Below are 20,035 nucleotides of genomic sequence, written 5' to 3'. Positions count from 1 at the left end.
TTTACTTAAGTAGTAGTATCAAGTTCTACTATTTAGCAGGTCTTTGCACAGAATTGGCACTTCATTCTTTTTTATTTTCAGCTAACCTTTTTGTACGAACATAATTTCTTTCTACTTTAATATCATCGAGCAGTTTTCCTCTACGTCTTTCTCTCCGCTTAACATTCGCTGAACCCTCTAAGACAACCTTTAACAAACAGTCGAGGTGGAAACGCATTTCCGACCCAGTTTCTTTTTCTATCTCTCAAAATACGCAGTAGTGATCTATCCTCTCCCATTCTCTCTAATAATTCAATTACTTTTAATTCTGACTATCCACTTTATCTTTTCCATTCTCCTCCAAATCCGAAGTCCAGGTCTCCGCACCGAATAACGCTATACTCCATACAAAACATTTATTAAATAATTTCCTCAGATGTGTATCAAGCTAACTACACAACAACCTTCAATTCCTATTGAATTAAAGCTTCTTTTCCCTTGTGCATCTCATATCATCGCAGATAATGCTCCCAAGATATTTAAAGTACTCCACCCGTTCGGTTTCTTATCCTTCTAGGTACTAAAAAAATATATATATGATATCCCCTTGTTCAGCAGGGGTCGAAAATCAGAGGCCAAATCCAGGTTCTACATAGCCAAATATTTGTACCGAATTTCCAACGGTTTTGGTTCACGGGTTTTCGAAATGCGAGATAAAAGCTGTTTAGAAATAACGCTGAATATTCCCAATCCCAAAATCGGACCGAATTAATAGATTAATTTTAAATAATTAATAAATACTTTTGATCGTACCGAAGCTTAATTTTCTACGATCGCTATATAAAAAGTCAAATTAAAACTACCCCTCCTCCTTGTTTTAATTTTTTCCAAGGTTTACTAACATCACTGTCCCATATTTAGACATTTTCCTGAAATTTCTGTAAATTTCTTACCGATCGCTATATACTTTCCTTTTATAGCTACTGTAAACGCAATAAAGCTATCTTATTGCTCTATTGCAATAGGATATAACTATTAAACTATTAAACTATTATATATATATATTATTAGATATATGGCTATTATAGGGAAAGATAAAATTAAACCGTAGTAATATTATTTAATTTACTTTTAATTTTTTTACGTGTACCGTGACAGATTATACATATTAAAAATATAACCTTTTAATTTCATAGTAAAAATTTAATTTACAGAATAATGTAAGGTAATAGGTTAGAAAAACACCCGATTTTATGTATTATAGTATTATGGGAGAAGTAAAAAAAAGAATAGTAAAATGAAAAAAAAAAGAAGAGAAAGAAAAATAACAGAACACGCAAAAAAACGGACAACTAAAAATAGAATTACACGTATACAATTGCGACGATACCGAAAAAGAATAAACAAATAGAGAAAGGATGGAAAAAGCCGAGAAGAGAGCGGAAAGAGAAACAGGAAGGAGTCGACGAACGATTTACAGCAGGCTTAATCCGGGTTATAACTTACACTGGCGTTTAATGGAATTTATCGAACACGGAGGCCACTATGTCCGTGTTACAACAACTCTACTCCATATTCCGTTGTTAAACCGCCCACCCTTCTCTCTTTCAACTTCAATTCGGTTCCATAAAACGAGGCATCTATGAAAAGGAGGAAACGCTGTAGATCGTTACTAAAAAAAAAGAAGAAAACAGAAAAAAGGGAATTATGCAAACTATATACACGTATAAATGTAGGTGTATATTGGGGACGGGTACAAAAAAAAACGAGTCGTGTGGCGAGATGTGCGAACCAAACTCATATAACTTTACAGGCTACAGTCAGCTTTATTATTTTCTTTTTTTTTTTAACAAACCACCCACTCATCTTTCATGTCAATACATAACAATGCTCCATTCATATCGGAAATAGACTTCATTCGTGTCCATTCATATAACACTATATATATATATATATATATATCATCAGGAACGAAAAACTGACACAATATTCCGAAAAACTGTACACAAAACATACATTCCAATTAGGGAACTATTAAAATATGCAAAACAGATGACAGGAAACAAAGATATATATATATATATATATATATATGCACACACACACACACAAAAAAAAAAATAATAACGATATAAAGCTATAAGTTCAATTAAAAAAAAGAATAACAATAAAACCATGAGAAATTTATGGTACGATACACGCTAATTAAAAATATTTCTATAACACTCGTAATCTGTACAAAAAAGAACAGTAATTTAAAATAGTACGTAATAAATTTTACGATTCAAAAAATTATTTACAAATACTCAAACATTTTAGATAGTGTATCTAGAGAAAAAAAATAACGATTTTCTTTTACGACGATCTAAAAAAATTTACCGATCAATTTATTTAAAATTAAATTATAATGTTTCCTTTTACAAAAACAAAAGATACCATTCTGGTGAATTTTTAAATAAATAAACGATTCCTATAAAAAAAAAAAAGTTGGCTACCGCATTGGGGAAATGGCAGAGAGTCAAATATTGACAATAGAATATATTTATTCTACTCAAGAAAAGGAAAAAAAGTTCCCCGTTTAATATTTCTTTTCTAGTTTAAAAAGATTCCAATGGCGGCACACTCAAAATAAATACCTAAAGACGGGATGTCCTGGAAGGTGTTGGCCAAACATAAAAAAGAATAATTCCGAACGTGAAAAGAAACCTTGCTTCATTTTCCATCTGTAGGTCACTTTGTGTTTTTTCAATGAGAGTTTATTTCTTAAGAACGAATTAAAATTTTAAAATAATTTGGTGTACATTTATAAAAAAAATTAAGTTAGAAAATTTTACCTTTGAAAATATAAAAACGGCAGCCGTTAATGTGTTTTATCCATTAATAGCTCTGTAGATATTAGTTTTATCGAATTACGTTTTGTAAATAAAAGAAAATTGTTTACCATTTCATTATGAATAAAATTATACCCATTTTCTACGTATAGTTGATAAATAGCTTAGGTATTGCAACTGTAATAAAAGATCGCAAAAATTATGCAGTCTAAAACAAACAAAGCATACGTTTCATAGAAGTTTAATTTTGCAATACTTGTGGATATATAATATTTTTTTTGTTTTTCCACTGTCTGCGTAAATATAAAGGCTATCTGGTTTGCCGACTCGGGAACACGCAACATACAGTTGCCCGTGTAAGAAGCAATCCGCATCTAAATCTAAACCGCAAAATTCTAAAGATTGACCTTGAGCTTTATCGATTGTGATTGCAAATGCCGATCGAATTGGGAATTGCAATCTTTTAAATTACAATGGTGTATCGGTCGGGATTATGGGTATTCGAGGAATGAAGACATCTTCACCTTTGAAAGGCCCCGTTAAAATCGTCGCTTTCACTACGTTATTCGTCAATTTCTTAACTGCAAGTCGCGTGCCGTTGCAGAGTTTTGGCCGATTAATATTCCGCAACAGTATAATTGTCATTTTTTGATCGAACCGTTGCTAGAATCGATCTAATGAGGAATGTTTTCCCAGTTCCTCCTGGCGCATCCAAGAAGAAGGTCCCCCCATCTCCGTCATTTATCATTTGCATTATGCGATCGTAAATGCCTTTCTGCTCACGCGTTAATTTGGGAATGTTTGATCGGACATATGACTGAAGATCACCGAAGTTGTAACTCTGTTCACTGCGTAAATCCACATCAAATGAAGCGATCGCAGCTCGGGTGGGTGCTGGCATTCCCGATCGACTAAGAACTTTATTTGCAATAGCTAAGCACTTGTCTTCAATATTTATCAATGCTTCGTTGTAAATGCCTTCTGTAAATTCCACGGTCATATTGGTATTTTCTAGGCGTACTCTATGCAAAATATCCTCAGCCATATACGAACGATATCTTTCCCATAACTCTGTGGGAGATGAAAAGAAGCAAGCGGTCAATATAATTGCGAATTTGGTTTGGATGTGCGTCATTAATTGGTTTGTTTCACGCGTCATTAATACATATATCCCACTGTTGGTCGTTTTCTAATAAATTCAGAGCTTGATGAAAGGCGCAGCTCAATCACGACACGATTACACAAAAGTACCTCGATTAAAGTGAATATTTAAATCAGATTGTATAATAATCTGAATCAGATGGAAGTGGATACTTTTTTTTTGTTAATAAACAATGTAATTGGGAACAGGTATTGTTTCACATGTGCGGTTGTCGTTAGATAGTATGGCGAGTGTTCCCCTAGCTTCCGGCAGATAGCGCGGTCACTGGTACACAACTGACCGTTAAAAAAACATTTTTCTCGCGGTCGCGGGTATGTGACTGATGCGAAAAATAGATAAAAACAATCTTCGATGCGGGTTATATATCGTGCTAAAATCTGAGCTCAATCCGTGCAGAACATTTTGAGATTTTGAAGCGTACACAAACGAACTTAACATTTTTATATATAAAGATTTGTGGGCGGCGAAAAAAAGCCCTTAAGTCGTGCGAAAAAACACATCATTTTAAATGCTTACAAAAGCAGAATAATACTTACAAACTACAGAATAATCAAACGGCGTTGATTTCAGATGTTAATAAACTGCTAACGTAAGTAGAAGTTGTTCTGCTTCAGTGTACAACGTGATTCTCGAGTACGAATCTACTAATGAATTACCGTCTCCAAAGAAAACAAAACCGCGCAGGTCAATTGAGAAAAAAGTGAGATTTTGATAAAAACGCGATTCGTAAAAAAATTACACGAATTTGAATTATTTAGAAATAGTTTAGCGGCGTATTATGTCCTTTAGAAGAGAATTCGGTTATTGTCTTCGACAACGCTTCTTATCATAAAACGAAAAGAATTCCAGCCGTGTTATAGAAAAACAATGATATCAAAATGCGGCTTAGTTCAAAAGGAATAATTTTTGAAGAGGTTTAAGTTAATGTTCAATCATTGCAAAGGGTTTCGCGTATTAAAAGTAATTATAGTCCGTATGAAACGGACCAAGTAATAACGATTGTTTGGTCATATATATGTAAAAAAATAACCTAATAAAGGATTTGTTGGTCATTATGTAGGTCGCGAACATTAAACCCTCGTGTTAGTCGTTTTGCGGAAAGCATCGCCATCGTGATTGATAAGTCCGGTGAAATCTACTCACCGACGTTAACAACAATTGAAAATTTCCAGAATGGCATGCAATAAATTGTGAAAGATCTGCAATAAATTTGTATCTTATTATACACTCAAAAGTTGCGTTCTTTATGGGACACCCTATATATTTATTTAAAACAAATTTTGAAACCGATTTTATTGATTTATTTTTTCTTTATATTTACCATTTTTTCTGACATAATAACTTCACCTCTACGAATTAATTTTTTTATTATTTATTTATTTAAAAAAATATATATATAATAAATTGATTAAATCAATCTGGTAGGTAAGAATTTTATCCTAAATAATCAAAAAATTTTGTTAAAAAGCTTTAAATTACATTTTTTTGGAAATTCAAAAAATTATGTCAGGATCGATTGGATTTATTAATACGGGAGAAAAAATTAATGTTTTTAAGATGTAGTTGGATTTTAAAAAAATTTCATAATTATTTTAAAAATTTAACTAATATAGATCTCAATATCATAATACAATATAGATTTCAAATCTCTCACGATGTTATTTTATATTTTCTATTTCAAAAGAGTCAATATTTGTAATGCAGAAGGAACGAAGTAAATAATAATTGTTTAGTGTAGAAACTACCACGTAAAATTTTGCGGGTGTATAATTAAACATAGCAAAAATGTAAACTAAAATTTAATCAATTCCATGTATTATTAAAACCGATTTAAATTTCTCTACTCGGTAACTGGCGAACAGAGTCCTGGACAGCTCCCTGGAAAATCATATCGCAGTACATTCCAGGAATCTCATACGTATTTGTACGTCAGTAAAATAATATTTTTCATTCCAAATAAAAATAAATTCTCTTTTTAAATATACGTAACGAACATGTCGGCTTTTTAAAACACGACAAAGGATGTCCTACTAAAATTTGATCTCTTTAACAATTTCATTCTAACTTGTCATTCATTTTTTATGATTTTAACATTACCAGCCAAAGGATGCTTGTTAAAAAAAATCTCGTTTGGAACATTTCAAAAATGTAAATTTAAGAAAAAAGAAGGTTTTTAAAGACAGTATTAACCGCGTCAATAACAAGACAAAAAATAGCTTTATATCTAAGAATTTGAAAGAAGCAATAGTACACACCAAAATCCGGATGGGGTAGAGGAGAGGAAGTCATTTTATCCAAAGAAATATTTTCATTTCGTCGCGTAATATACGTATAACAAACGGTATGTGCCGGCCTCCGTGGCGCGAGCGGTAGCGTCTCGGCCTTTCATCCGGAGGTCCCGGGTTCGAATTCCGATCAGCCACGGCATTTTCATACACGCTACAAATCATTCGTTGAAGCTATACTTGGTGCGTAAAATGTACAAAACAAACGGTACGTAAACATTATTAACTTAAAATAGATCGTAACATGAAAATAGTTAAATAAAAATAATAGTAACAAATTGGATTAGAGTTAAAAAAAGAAGACAAATATTGGTGATATGTAACCGTGAATACGTAATAAAAAGATAATAATAAAATAAACAAGAGGTGATTTAAAACTTGAAGCGTACAATTCAGGTACAGAAAATGCAAGATTAATATAACAGATAACTGTCTCGATAAAAAAATAATGCAATTATTTTTATATCCTGGTTAAAATTTTACAAGATTGCATAATTCCAGTACACACATTTATAATAAATATTTTCTTTTTTTAATTTTATCATCTCAGCGATACGAAAATAAAAATAAGCTATCAAAGTCAGATTCGATCAACAGTCGATCGGTTAAACCGTTTCCTGTCACACGACGTATCGTAAATAATAATTTAGATTATCACATCGAGCCGTGTAATTTTTAATAACGGAGGCAGAACATTAATATTTTTTGTAAGAAGCCAAAATACTTAATACTGGACGATTCATTTAAAAGCGGTTCTTTCAACCTTGTTTATTTTACACCAATAACTCCATTAAACATCAAATAAAGTACGACAAATAATTTTTAAAATAAGCGGCTAATTTTTCATCGATCAATTTCAATCAGAAGATAAGTTGTTTCTAATCGGTGCATGCTAAACGAACTTCTATAGTAATTATACTACCAAATGCAGCTCAATTTTTTTTAAAATAGAAAACGAAAGATAATAAACGGTAAAAGTTTTGGTAAATAAAAAAATAAAGTGAAAGTAAGAAAAAATTACTTACCTGCAACGACCGAATCTGCCTGCGATAACCTTAACAAAACATGTTCAATAAGACCGACATCAGTACACGCTTGTAAATTACGAACGCTCTTACGTAATATTGCTATGAATACGCTCCATATCTCCGCCTGAAACAAAAATAATAATAAATAAAAGATTGTACATTTAAAAATAAACCGATTAATAATATTCAGTAAATTACAACAGAAAAATGTTTTGTATCGATAATTTTTTTTGTTTTCTTTAACGCACAGTAATTTTAACTCGATTTTCTTGATAAGTTTTTTGTTACAATTTTTTTAAATTCATTTAAAAAAAACAGTAGGGTAGTAAATTTTAATTTCTTTCAGATAATTTTTGGAAATTCTGATTCTATTATTAGAAAAGCTACATTTTTAAAAATGTATAATTTTATTTGTTTTTTATTACACTGTACATATGTTCTGTGTATCTTTTTAGTTTTACTGAAATACACTTATTATATTTTTACTTCCTTGTATGAAGTAAAGAAGTATTGTAATCGCGAAACATTTCGATTTTCATATTTCAACAGAAATATCCATTTTGACTAGTTTCAGCGTGACATCTGTACTTACGTACGTATGCATCTCGCATAACTCAAAAACGATTAGCCGTAGGAAGATGAGATATTGTATTTAAGACTATTGTAACATGTAGTTGTACACCTCCCCTTTTGATTGGAATCGACTGGATCATAAGTGTCCAAAAAAGCCTAAAATCAAAAAAAAATTGGATCGCTGACTTTTATTAACTGCAGTAATAAGTCCATATTGACAGCTTTTAAACGGTATACATCAGGGGTATTTATTTTCATCGGTTCCAGAGTTATAGTCAAATAAAATTCTAATAAATTAAATATTTGGATCTTACGAAGGGAGGTCATCGGTTCAAATCAGACTTCATCTCCTTTTCTTTTTTTTTAACTTTTTTTAAAAATTTAAATATATAGATTTACTGATAATATCAACCTCTGCTTGTAAAAAAATTTACAATAAATAATAATTCAATAAAAAAAAAAAGACTGAAAAAATATCAGAAGTTATTAATAAAATAAAATTTTCGCTCTTCACACAAAAAACATACGAAAGATTAGCTTCCACCAGTCTATTTCTCCCTCTTCGATAAACAATAAAACAAATTTTGTTATAATATTGTATGTTCATTAATTTATTAAGTAAAGTAAACTAAACTACGAAATAATAACAAGAATAATTAGGACAATATATATTTATTTATACGGCATTGTAACACAATTATAAAGTGTTATACTTCGCACTACAGATATATAACTTGCTACAAAATTAATTTTAACCGGATGACAAATCAGAAAGAAATAACTAAATAAAAGAAAGATATAATATTCCAAACGATTGTTTTAATGAAAATAATCAGAATTATAGTAAACAACTAATTCACTTAGAAAGTAAAAATCATGAACTTACAAATTGTCGATTTAATAAACAATCATCAATATAACGTGAGAAACCTTAATGTTTATAAATAAAAATTTGTTTGTGTTATTTATAACTTGGGATGGATGATTGAGAAACGGATATCACGGTGATAAATACGATGTGTATCTTATAAAAAGTGGTACAGTCGTTTCTACTACATATGTACGAATACAATGTTTTTAATTATAATTATAACATACTACTAAAATTATAGCAAATAAATAAAATTTTTAATAATAGTCACGTAATACAGATTCATACAAAACATAAAAATGTAATTTTATAGCGTGTAAAAATGCCTGACAGAGACTAGAACCTAGATTAAAGACAGAATTATTTTTTAAAAAAATACTATACAATTTCCACATTAAAAAAAAAATAAACGAACATAATACAATTAACACGAACTGATTTTGAAATTAAAAGTAAATACTGCGTAATAAATTATATTTAGAAATAGGCCTGACCTTTATAGCCCCTTTCAATATAATGTAAAAGTATCGAAGATGAACATATATTTTATTTCTTATCTATCCTAAGATGATACTTGAATTTTTTATTTTTTTATTTTTTTTCTATAAATAATGGAAGAATTACTATTTATTGTATTTTTTCGTAATTATTCTTTTATTTATTATAATATAAATAAATAAATATATGTAAAATATCCGTGACGCTTGTACAATTTAATCTGAAAAATGGATAGCCGTACGCATTCTACAACATGTTTAGGACATTTTAATAAAACGTACCGTAATTAATAACTACAGATAAGCAACGAGAGAAAGGAAGCAGATTTAATCATATTAATGGGTGAAACATTTTGATTGATTGATCAAAACCGTACAAACAGGAGTTGAGAATAAAGCACCACAGACAGAGAGAAAGAGAAATCTGACAGAACGACGTAGGATGTTAAAACGGTTAAAGAAAGAAGGATAATACAGTAAAGAGAGAAAGCGTTTGATAGTGGCGGGTGGGGAGTTAGAAATGGTACGAGAGGGGGGAAATGCTACAGGAATTGTGATGCACCATCAAGTGCTTCACTCAAACCTAAACCTAGATCACGATTCAATCTGTCTGTCAGTCTGTACATCGTACCGTAGCAGTATGTTTGTACCTGTCTGTCTGTTTGTCTGTCTGTTTTCCCCTCCATTAAAATACCGCCCAACATTTCTATTCAACCTAACACGCACAACACGAAATAATATATATATATATATATTAAACAGAGTGGCCTGTACTTATGCTTACTTAACACATCATCTCACATGTCCTGCCTAATTCGGTTACGTCAGCCTCAGGCATGGTTTTCCATTAAATCAAATAGCATAATACTAACTGAGAAGTGAGAATATATGTAATACAATGAATGCTGATAACACTTTTATCTAATAAATAAAAAATCTCAACACACATCGACTAAATTAAGTACAGTTGTTTGAATTACTAACAGCGCTGGTTTGAGCATGCGCAATTATTAAACTCTCGCAAGCCCGTTCCCGAATCCGCGATCTTCAGTACTATACGTGTAATAGTAATCATAATAATATTATTAGCATTCTTCCAAATGAATTGCTCAGCAGAAATAAAAACAGTATTTTATAAACGTGTAAATTACTACTTGATTATTTATTTATTCTGTAATTAATAAAATACGATTTATTCGACGGTTCATAATTTAAACGGTAATATGTAAGTAATAAATATATCTTGTTATATCCCACCTTCGAAACTCGAGATCAGCAATCCTTCCTATGAGATGTAGGAAGAACCTATGCGACGGAGGATGTCGCGGGAAGGGTTGTTGCCTGGCGGGACCTTGATAGGGACATACTGAGCGACCGCAGGTGCATTGAGCTGGTGATTGAAGATGTTAGAGCGGGGCCTCAGAATTTCCCACACCTGCGGAAGAGGATTAGACTACTGGAACAGCTGAGGTTTAGGAAGGCTCTGACAGCTACGGCCAGAATCCTGCCAGTTGTTACGCCCGAGGAACTTGCAGACCTCATTTCCGAAATTTTCGGTTTAAGCGTCGGCAACCACCGCAGATCGCACGAAAAGGCAGCTTACTAGTGGACGTCAGAGATAACAGAGCTCAACTCTGCTTGTAGGGTTGCTAGGAGGTTAGTATCAATTGGCTAGACGTAGGGATTGATGGACCAGGCAGACATTGCCATGGACGGACTCAGGGATTCTCGTAGGTAGCTGAAACCAACCATCCTGCAATCGCAGAGGAGACGGTGACACGACCTGAACGAGGATCCCTTGGGAATCGGATATAAGTTGGCGACCGGCAAGTTTGCCTGTCATAACAAAGGAAATGACCATCAGAGCGATGGATGCTCTGTTTCCTAGGACCAGGAACAACTGGAAGGAGCTGGTAGCGGACGACTTCCCGCTCCTTGAGGTCATCCAACTGAGAGTGTTGGGTCTGTTAAACGATGTCGTTACACATGATCCCCTTTGAATGGAAGAGAGCCCAGCTTTTCCTTCTCAGAAAGGAGGGAAGGCGGGGAGAAAACCCGATGGGGTATCGGCCTATTTGCCTCCTCAACACTAAGGGGAGATTGTTAGAATCGATGTTGGCTGGCAGGCTGAAGAGGGAATTGGAAAAAAGGGAGGTTTCATCATGAACCAATTCGAATTCAGAGAAGGGAGGTCGGCGGTGGATACCGTAAGGATAGTTTTCTCCATCGTGGATGATGCTCTCTGTGGTTCCAGGCACATAAGGAAAATACCAATAATAGTATTCCTGGATATCAGAAACGCCTTCGGGAGCGTTTCCTGGGAAGTCCTCGTTGAGGAATTGGTAAGGAGAGGAATAAGTCCGTATCTTGTACGAATGGTAAAAGAATGACTAAAGGGTAGAACCATCACGGCCTCCACTGAGGGGGAAGATGTTGTCCCGCCTATGAGTCTCGAGTCCCGCAGGGTTCCGTGCTGAGTCCGCTACTTTGGACTATTGTCTACGATGGCGTGCTTTGATTGGTTTTTCCGGTGGATGCGGTGGCTGTAGGCCACGCGAACGACCTAGCCCTCGTAGGTACCGCCAGAAATGTGAACACGTTGAGGGAAAGAGCCAACGTGACAATTGCTCAAGAACAGAGGTCTAACGTTGGCTGCTAATAAAACAACCGTCATTACGATGACAGGCCGAAGGCGTATCGACGAATTTGCGGTGGAGGTGAATGGCATACTTACCTGGCGAGGAGATTACCGTGATCATGTAGGTCGATTGCACAGAGATCCGGTCAATGACAAGGAGGAAATACCGTGGCGTAATACTGGACAAGAGTAGGAAATTCACCATGTATACAGATGAAATAGTGAAGAAAGTATCTCGACGGCCTCGGCAATAGCGGGAGTGATGACCAACACAGGGAAATCTAGGTCGTCTAAGAGGAGATCGATAGCTTCCGTGGTCGCCTCAATAGTTTTGTATGCCGCTCCAGTTTGGATTAAGGCATTTGGTTTCAGGTGCCGACAGAAGCTGTATGGCCTGCAACGAAAAGTGGCTGCTACTTACCACACAGTCTCGTTGGAGATGGTTTTGGTGGTGGCTGGCCTGCCGCCTCTGACGTTGCTTATATAAGAGAGGAGAAGTTCAGCTGACGTTACCACTAAAAAAGAGGCGAGAGGCGACCATTGGAACGTCCGGTAAGAGAGACGGGACTAATCCTGCACCGGAAGATGGCGTTACAGGCTAATTCCGGATGTCCGGGCATGGGTAGCGAGGAGGCATGAGGAGATAGATTACTGGACGACTCAATGGCTTAAGGGACATGGGCTGTTCAGGAATTTCCTCTATGCCATTCAGAAAAGACCTTCCCCGGAAAGCATCTACTGCGGTAAGGTGGACACAGTTGAACACACCATTTTAGAGTGTACACGGTGGATAGCATTAAGACCGGAAGGAGTCAATTTTCGAGACCCCGCAGGAAGTCATGCAGACTACGCTGCATGACCGGAACCAGTGCAGACGGTATGGAACATGGTTTCGGACGGTCCTGGATCTAAGGCCGTGTAAGGGTGAGTGGGAATACGTGACAGGACGGGGAAGGGACAGCCAATACGTGTAGGTAGTTGGGGTCCTTGGGTCGGTGCTAATGATGATATGTGGAGACTCCTGGAACCGTTCTCTTAGTTAGATATCAGAAGGTTCTGCTGTCAAGGAATGGGGTTAACGTCGTCTGCCGCGGTGAGTCCGTCTGTCCAGCGGCGCCAATGGATTCAGAAAGGCCACCGGCAGTTTCCTTCCATTTGTGGTGCTCCAGATTGTGCTACGGCCCCCCTTGGAAGAAGACAATAGAAAAGAAATAGACCTACGGAGATTTTACGGAGGTTCCAATAGTCGCAGTTTTGCCGGAACGCACGGTGAACGCTGGATAGGGATAGCCTGCACGTGGAAGTAGTTCGGGGCCCTCGGGTCGCTGCTATTGATGATTGATGATGTATGTGGGACTCCTGAAATCGTCCTGTATAACCCACGGGAACACAGTATGCCCCGAGTCATGCATTACGGCGGGTATCGGAGAGTATGTTGATATAGGGGGGGGGGGGGTTATTTAGCGAGTCCTCGCCTTCTACGGGAAACCTCACACCCAGTAGTGCGGGGTGTTGGGCGTCTGTGAGTAGATTTTTCCTCCTCCTGCGTAAAAAAAAATGTAAATAAATAAAGGCTACTGATAAAAATAACAATAGCTGATGTAGTTCCGCCTCTATTATCCGTCTGAAGTCGGAGTCATAATGCAAGTACGAGTATAATGAGATTAGACGGTTAACAGAATAAGTACCTAAAAATATTACTGCGTCTACATAAAAAAAATTATTTATTCATAAAATAAAACGGTATAAAAATACATAGTACAATGAAATAACAATCCGGAGTAATAACACAAAGAAAATTTTTAAAAACCGAAAAACAGTCGCACATCTTTTATGACTTCACCAGGAAAGTTATTCGACTCTGGCTACCGTAGACTTCTACGTAGAATGGGAAATTAAGTGGAAAGTAAGTAAATGTAAAGGTAAAAAAATGTTATACTATTCTGAGTAAAATTTTGAGATAAAGACCCGGTAGAATGACCGTGTGTGGCAAAACGATAACTGACGAAAAAATAAAGAAAATAATACCCCTATTACACCTCATACGGGCAGATGGAATCGTCCAAATACGAAACCAAAGCGACTTACTAACGTAATAAAATCATCTAATTAATAAAAAAAATATGACTGAATCCTGAAGCCACAAAAAAGAAAATTAAAGATATTATTAAAGAAGATAAAATTAATAATTAAAAATTAAATTCTTTCATAAGGCAACAGAAAGATTTATTAAATTTCGAATTTTGTATGTTTCTATGTCAGCACCGACTTAAACAAATAAAACTGCGACCACACAATTTACGGAATCTTAAACTGGTTACAAATTCAAAAAAGTGAAAATTTGAAGGAAACAGAATACTATTGATTTTCATCTTTTAAAATCAGAATATATATGAATCCTGCGATATATATATCGCAGGTTTCATATATATATATATATATATATATAATGGATTTTTTTTTTATTATTACTTTTCAGGATGATAAAATAAAATTCAGTAGCTAGATACCTAATGAGATAAATAAAAAAAAAAGACAAAATACATTCTAACTGAAGTTATTTAACTCCACCAAAAAATTATAATTAAAAAAAAAAAAAACGGGGGTAAGTCTCAGAAAGCTTAGTGTAATATGGTACTGAATACGTGACGTCGCAATACCGTTAGACTAGCAATAGATATAAACAAACACACATAGACAAACTTAAAAGAGAAAAGGTTTCTGAAGAAACTTTAGGGAGTAAGAATGAGATAGAGAGAGAGAGAGAGAGAGAGAGAGAGAGAGAGAGAGAGAGAGAGTGAGAGAAAGAGAGAGAGAGAGAGATTGTGGAAGAGAGAGAGTGTGTGTGATTGTGGGAGAGAGGAAGAGAGGGAGAAGGAGAGAGATAGAGTGAAATTTAGAGAAAGAGAGAGAAAGTCGTACAACAAATATTGACAGACGACAGTCCCAGTTCTGTTTGACTTAACAGTCTCAGGGGCTGGAAATTCTGTTAATACCAAACTAAAAGTACTGCAAACTACAGGGAATGGAATATTTTATAGAGGAAAATACGGAAGATTTTATTTTATCTCATTTACTACTTTAAAATATATTTGTAATTAGTAAAACAAATGAATTTATGAATAAATTATAATATAATTTTAACTGTAAATTAATTTAAAGAACTATTATAAAAATAGATTATCTTTTCTCTTCTTAAAAAAATAAAATTGTTTTATCTTTCACTGGAAAAACTTTGTACTCGATATAAAAAGACATTTTTTACATTCTTAATTCATTAATTCTATCGAAGAAAACTGCTAGACATTTAAAATTTTTTTTAATTATTTTTTTCAAAATATTTTAATTATTGTCTTTTTTTTATAAGTTTTAGAATTTATTTCTGTAAATTTTGGTCTTTATATTTTTCTAACAGCGGTGAAATCCGTTTACATAAATGTTATTATTGTAATGTAACCGCAATAAAATTTTCCATTTACGGTATTCTTATTTATTTTAGAACGAAGCCTGGTTTTACCAGACAGGAATTGTATCGGTTAATAGTTAACAAGGTTAGCGGGATTAATAATCGGTCAGCCATCACCAAAATACAACTGATTCAGTGGTTCTACAGTATCCAACATCGACGTTATATGACAAAGACCTAAATCTGTATAAGCAAAAAGAAAAAAGTAGGAAAAATGATGGCGTAGCCAAAGAAGTAACGACATGAAATCCAGCAAACGTTTCATAGCAGGAAGGTAGATTAAAATCGATCAGAGGAAGATACTAGGTCCATCTTTCTAATAATGCGCAAGAAATGTTTCGTAAATCTATTTAAATATATCCTGTATGATTTTTTTGCTTTTTTCCAAATATTAAAGCAATATTAAGTCCAATATTAAAACAAGCAGATTCCGTCTAGAAGCACCTGACTCCCCAAAATTATTTAGATTTGAAGAACCAAGGTGAACTAAAGCTAAAGGGGAGAATATCCCCTTCACCTATATTCCGATAAATACCAATTTACCGGTCTTATAGCCACCGGATATCGGTTTGTGAACGAAGGCGCCGCTGTTTGACGATTTGCTTCTAATCTTGCCACCTTTGCGGAAGGTTCGTCGCCCATCTCTATAATTGATGTATGACCTCCTGACATGTTCGGATAAAAGACTCCGATGACGGACTCAACCGCGTATTTTCCCGCAAGACCTCCGCACCGATCAGACTCTGCCAATTCCCAGTCCGAAAGAAATCCCCAGTAAAGCGGCCGACAGCGTCTCGATCGATCTGACGTATACGATTATGTTCTGCGGATGATTCGTAGGTTCTGTCGTGCTCAAGCGCGATCTGATCGAGATATACCGGCGGTCTGTTATGGACAGGATTACCCGGACCGAGATAGTTACGACCCAGAAAATTCATACTAACCGGTCGTATATACGGCGGCCGAATTGATATGTAATATCCCCACCACATATACTGTATAAGGCTATTACCCCGCTTAATATTGCACGCCAGCCTTACAGTCCCTACAGAAAGCCAGCTGGATACTTGCCCGGGGATCTGTCGGAGACAAATCCCGCCTCACACCTCGCATAAAAGACGGCAGCGAACCGTATCGGAAGACGTAGCTCACAATTAATTAATTATTTTATTACAATTAGTTTACTACTATCATTTATTACTAATAATATTTATTATATTTAGTGGAGGAAACAAAAACAGGCAAAAAATTATCGGTTTACATTACGGTGCGCAAGCGTTAATTCAGGGCGTTGTCCGGTTAATTCTCTGCAATAACTCGATTGTTTGTCAACTGATTTTTACAAATGCGGTGTCATTTTGTTCAAAATAAAACGGTTAATAAATTTTGCAACGAATAAAAATTTGATCAAGCAATTAATTACAAAGATATTGAAGATTAAACAATTAAGATGGCCGCCATTTCTTAATTTTTGAAGGCGACATTTTGAAAATTTTTTAGCTCTAGAGCTATGATGCCAGGAAAGTAACAACTCCTACGAAGAATCATTCTTAGTCATCAAAAGTAATAATCGATTCGATTGAACGATGGAACAAAGACCGATGGAATACGGGATAGAATTACCAAAGTTATTTTTTAACAATAAGAAACAAATATTAATATATAACAATCGAATGCAATTTAGTCAAGCGACATATAAAATATAGACGTAATAAAACTTATTAAGTGTTATTTACGTACGTATATGTAAGCTTGACTACAGGGAGCGGATTTAGAAGATGGAGACTGCCGTATTGCGTAATATAACCTCCAGATTTTACCACCCGCATATGTTTCAAACATCTCATTAAAATTCAATTAATTATTTATTCTGAACCAGGAAACGGTAAACTACTATAGAAACTTTGTTTACATAATTACATCAACATCTAAAACGATAAAGATAATAATAATAACAAAAACAGTATTAACTTTTTGATATTAGTTATTTAAGCAAGAATTACAAAAGATCAGACTAATAATTCAAAACCAATAGTTTTACAACTTAATTTCCTAAAGATAAAATGAATTTCAAGCGAGCCTTTCAAGCCTTCTGTAACCATTATTACATAATCTGTCTTATATATATATATATATATATATATATATATATATATATATATATATATATATTGTGTTCCATATGCAGTCTCCAGCAAATTAAGGCGAACAAGAGTATATTTTCAAAAATAATCAAATTTATTCCATATAAAGAATGTAAGTGTTTAGTACAATGTTTAGTACGTCCTCCTCGCTCTTTAATAACCATTTCAATTCGTTTAGGCTTTCTTAAAACTCAAAACTATTTTTCTGAGGATTAATTTTACGTAAAATAATATCATCTTTTAAGATGGTTTTATGTTTTCTTTTACAGAGACCTTTTCGTCAAGGTGAAGTTGTGCCCGTTTCAAGATGTTGTCTAATTATCTTATTAACTACACTTAGACTAACATTAACTATGCTGCTATCTATCTTCAGAGTCTTACGAATACGTTCGTCGACTGTTATTACCTTGCTGCTTTTCTTAGGAGTTAAATCCATATTTCTACTTTTCTAAATTGAAATCGCAAGAAGATTATTTACACGAGAAGAAACCAGAATAAAATAGCTAACCGATACATAACCTCTCAAAACCAACAAGATATTTTCAGGCAATACTTGAAATGGAGGGAAACAGTGCACTACTTCTGGAATCAGTGATACAACACCTAACTAAAAATTACCATTCGTTCACATTAATTTGCACAAGACTGTAAAACGCAACCCATCTGTCATTTAAGTTGACTTGCTGCGTTATGTCAATAGGCATACTTAAATGAAAAAGAAAAAAAAACAAGTAATTGAAGAATAAATGCTTACGTGAATCTAACTGTTTATGTAAATCTTTTTTATGTTTTTATTTCCTTCTGAGAAGTAAAGAAAGTACTGTGATAGCGAAAAATTTAGATTTTCAAATTTCAACGGAAACATCCATTTTGACTATTTTCGTAGTGACGTCTGTACGTACGTACGTATGTATCTCGCATAACTCAAAAGCATTAGCCATAGGATGTTGAAACTTTGGATTTAAGACTGTTGTAACATCTAGTTGTGCACCTCCCCTTTTGATTGCAATCGACTGAACCAAAAGTGTCCAAAAAAAGGCCAAAATCCAAAATAATTTTGTTTTTGGACTTTTTCTTAACTGCACTAATAAGCCCTCATTAAAAGCGTATCAACGATATATCGTAAGTGGTACTTATTTTCATCGGTTCTAGAGTTATAGCCGAATAAAATTATAATTAATGAAATATTTGGATCTTATAAGGAGAAGGCACATCGGCGAGAATCCGACTTCATTTCCTTTTTTTTAAATTTAAATATATTGATTTATTAATAATTATTAACCTGTAATTGAAAAAAAAAACTTTACAATAAATAATAATTCAATAACAAACAAAAAATGTGAAAAAAATGTAATAAAAAATATATGTAATTTAATAGGCGTACAAGGAAGTCATGTAGTGTCTACATCGGTTTTTTTTTGTTATCTGTAACTTTTTAATCCTGGTAAAGGCTGTTATTTTTATGTTGATTTTATTGCTAGATCGCAGATGCCGGTGTTTTTTGGCGGTTGGGTTTTTAATTAACCGCACATCTCTGGAACGGTCGACCTGAGACTGCATAAGTCTACACTTCAATTACACTCGTACATATCATCCTCTGAAGTAACACCTGAACGGTGATTCCCGGAGGCTAAACAGGAAAAAGAGAGACGATTACAGGAGCTGTACGTCAGTGCTACACTACCGCTCCTTGTGGTAAGATGGGGTACTAATAACACACCATACCCACTTAGTCACTAGTACTACTTTACTTGGAGCATTTTTTTTGGATGGGGGTGTAATTTTGCAATTTTTTGGGGAAATATTATTTTTTAATAGTTAACAAATGTGTCTAAGAAAAATTAGGCGAAATCTCGGGATACTGAGGGACCTTGCTGTATCGTCTCACCCGCTTGACCTTTTAAGTGGAAAACATTTAATGGCATCATTGCCTCATGTATAGAAGTAATCTGACCACGTCTGGTCAAAATCGCTGGAGTAGTTCTGAAGACATAAGGTGATTTACGGTGCGACTCCTACCACCGAACACACACACGTACATACTAACATCCAGAAAATTTCCATCCGATGTTTTGGTTTATTGGATTCCTTAGGTGTCGAAACGTAAAGATCCGGTGAAAACTGACAAAAGAAAACTGACGTGCGGTTGGCAGAAGTGTGTTCCGCATAACCTCCTCTGTAACCACCTTTTTCTTGGATTGTTAGTATCTCGTTTAGTTCTCTTGTTACACATATTTGAATGCAACGTGTTTAAGGGTTAATAGCGATTTTTGTAATGTGCGATTTTCGGGAACAACGATGCAACGTAAAAGTTTTCGTGAAACCGGGGAAAAAGTTTACAGAAACGTTTCAACTTTTTAAACAATCTTACGGAGATGATGCTCTTGGTCGTACACAATGTTACGATTGATTTAAAAGCGGTCGTCGGTCGATCGAAGATGATCTTCGACCAGGAAGTCCTTAGATTTCAAGTGATGTCATCCGCGTTCAGAAAATCAACGATCTGTAGCGTGTAAATCGCCGATCGACAGTCAAAGAACTTGCAGAAGAGGTTAGGGTTT

General features: G+C 34.5%; 1 protein-coding gene across 1 annotated transcript in view; it reads right to left on the bottom strand.

The window, feature by feature from the left end:
• rg (A kinase anchor protein rugose) overlaps nt 1-20,035 on the bottom strand; it is a 1,091,579-nt gene that overhangs the window by 599,370 nt on the left and 472,174 nt on the right. Inside the window, exon 3 of the mRNA XM_075379107.1 lies at nt 7,283-7,409. Coding sequence (XP_075235222.1) covers nt 7,283-7,409 — 127 coding nt within the window. The remainder of the gene's footprint in view (nt 1-7,282; nt 7,410-20,035) is intronic.

This window comes from Lycorma delicatula, chromosome 11, assembly GCF_047948215.1.
Source record: "Lycorma delicatula isolate Av1 chromosome 11, ASM4794821v1, whole genome shotgun sequence".
Lineage (NCBI taxonomy): Eukaryota > Metazoa > Arthropoda > Insecta > Hemiptera > Fulgoridae > Lycorma > Lycorma delicatula.
Note: the sequence above shows the minus strand (reverse complement) of the source record. Positions and strands in the feature narration are given on the sequence as shown.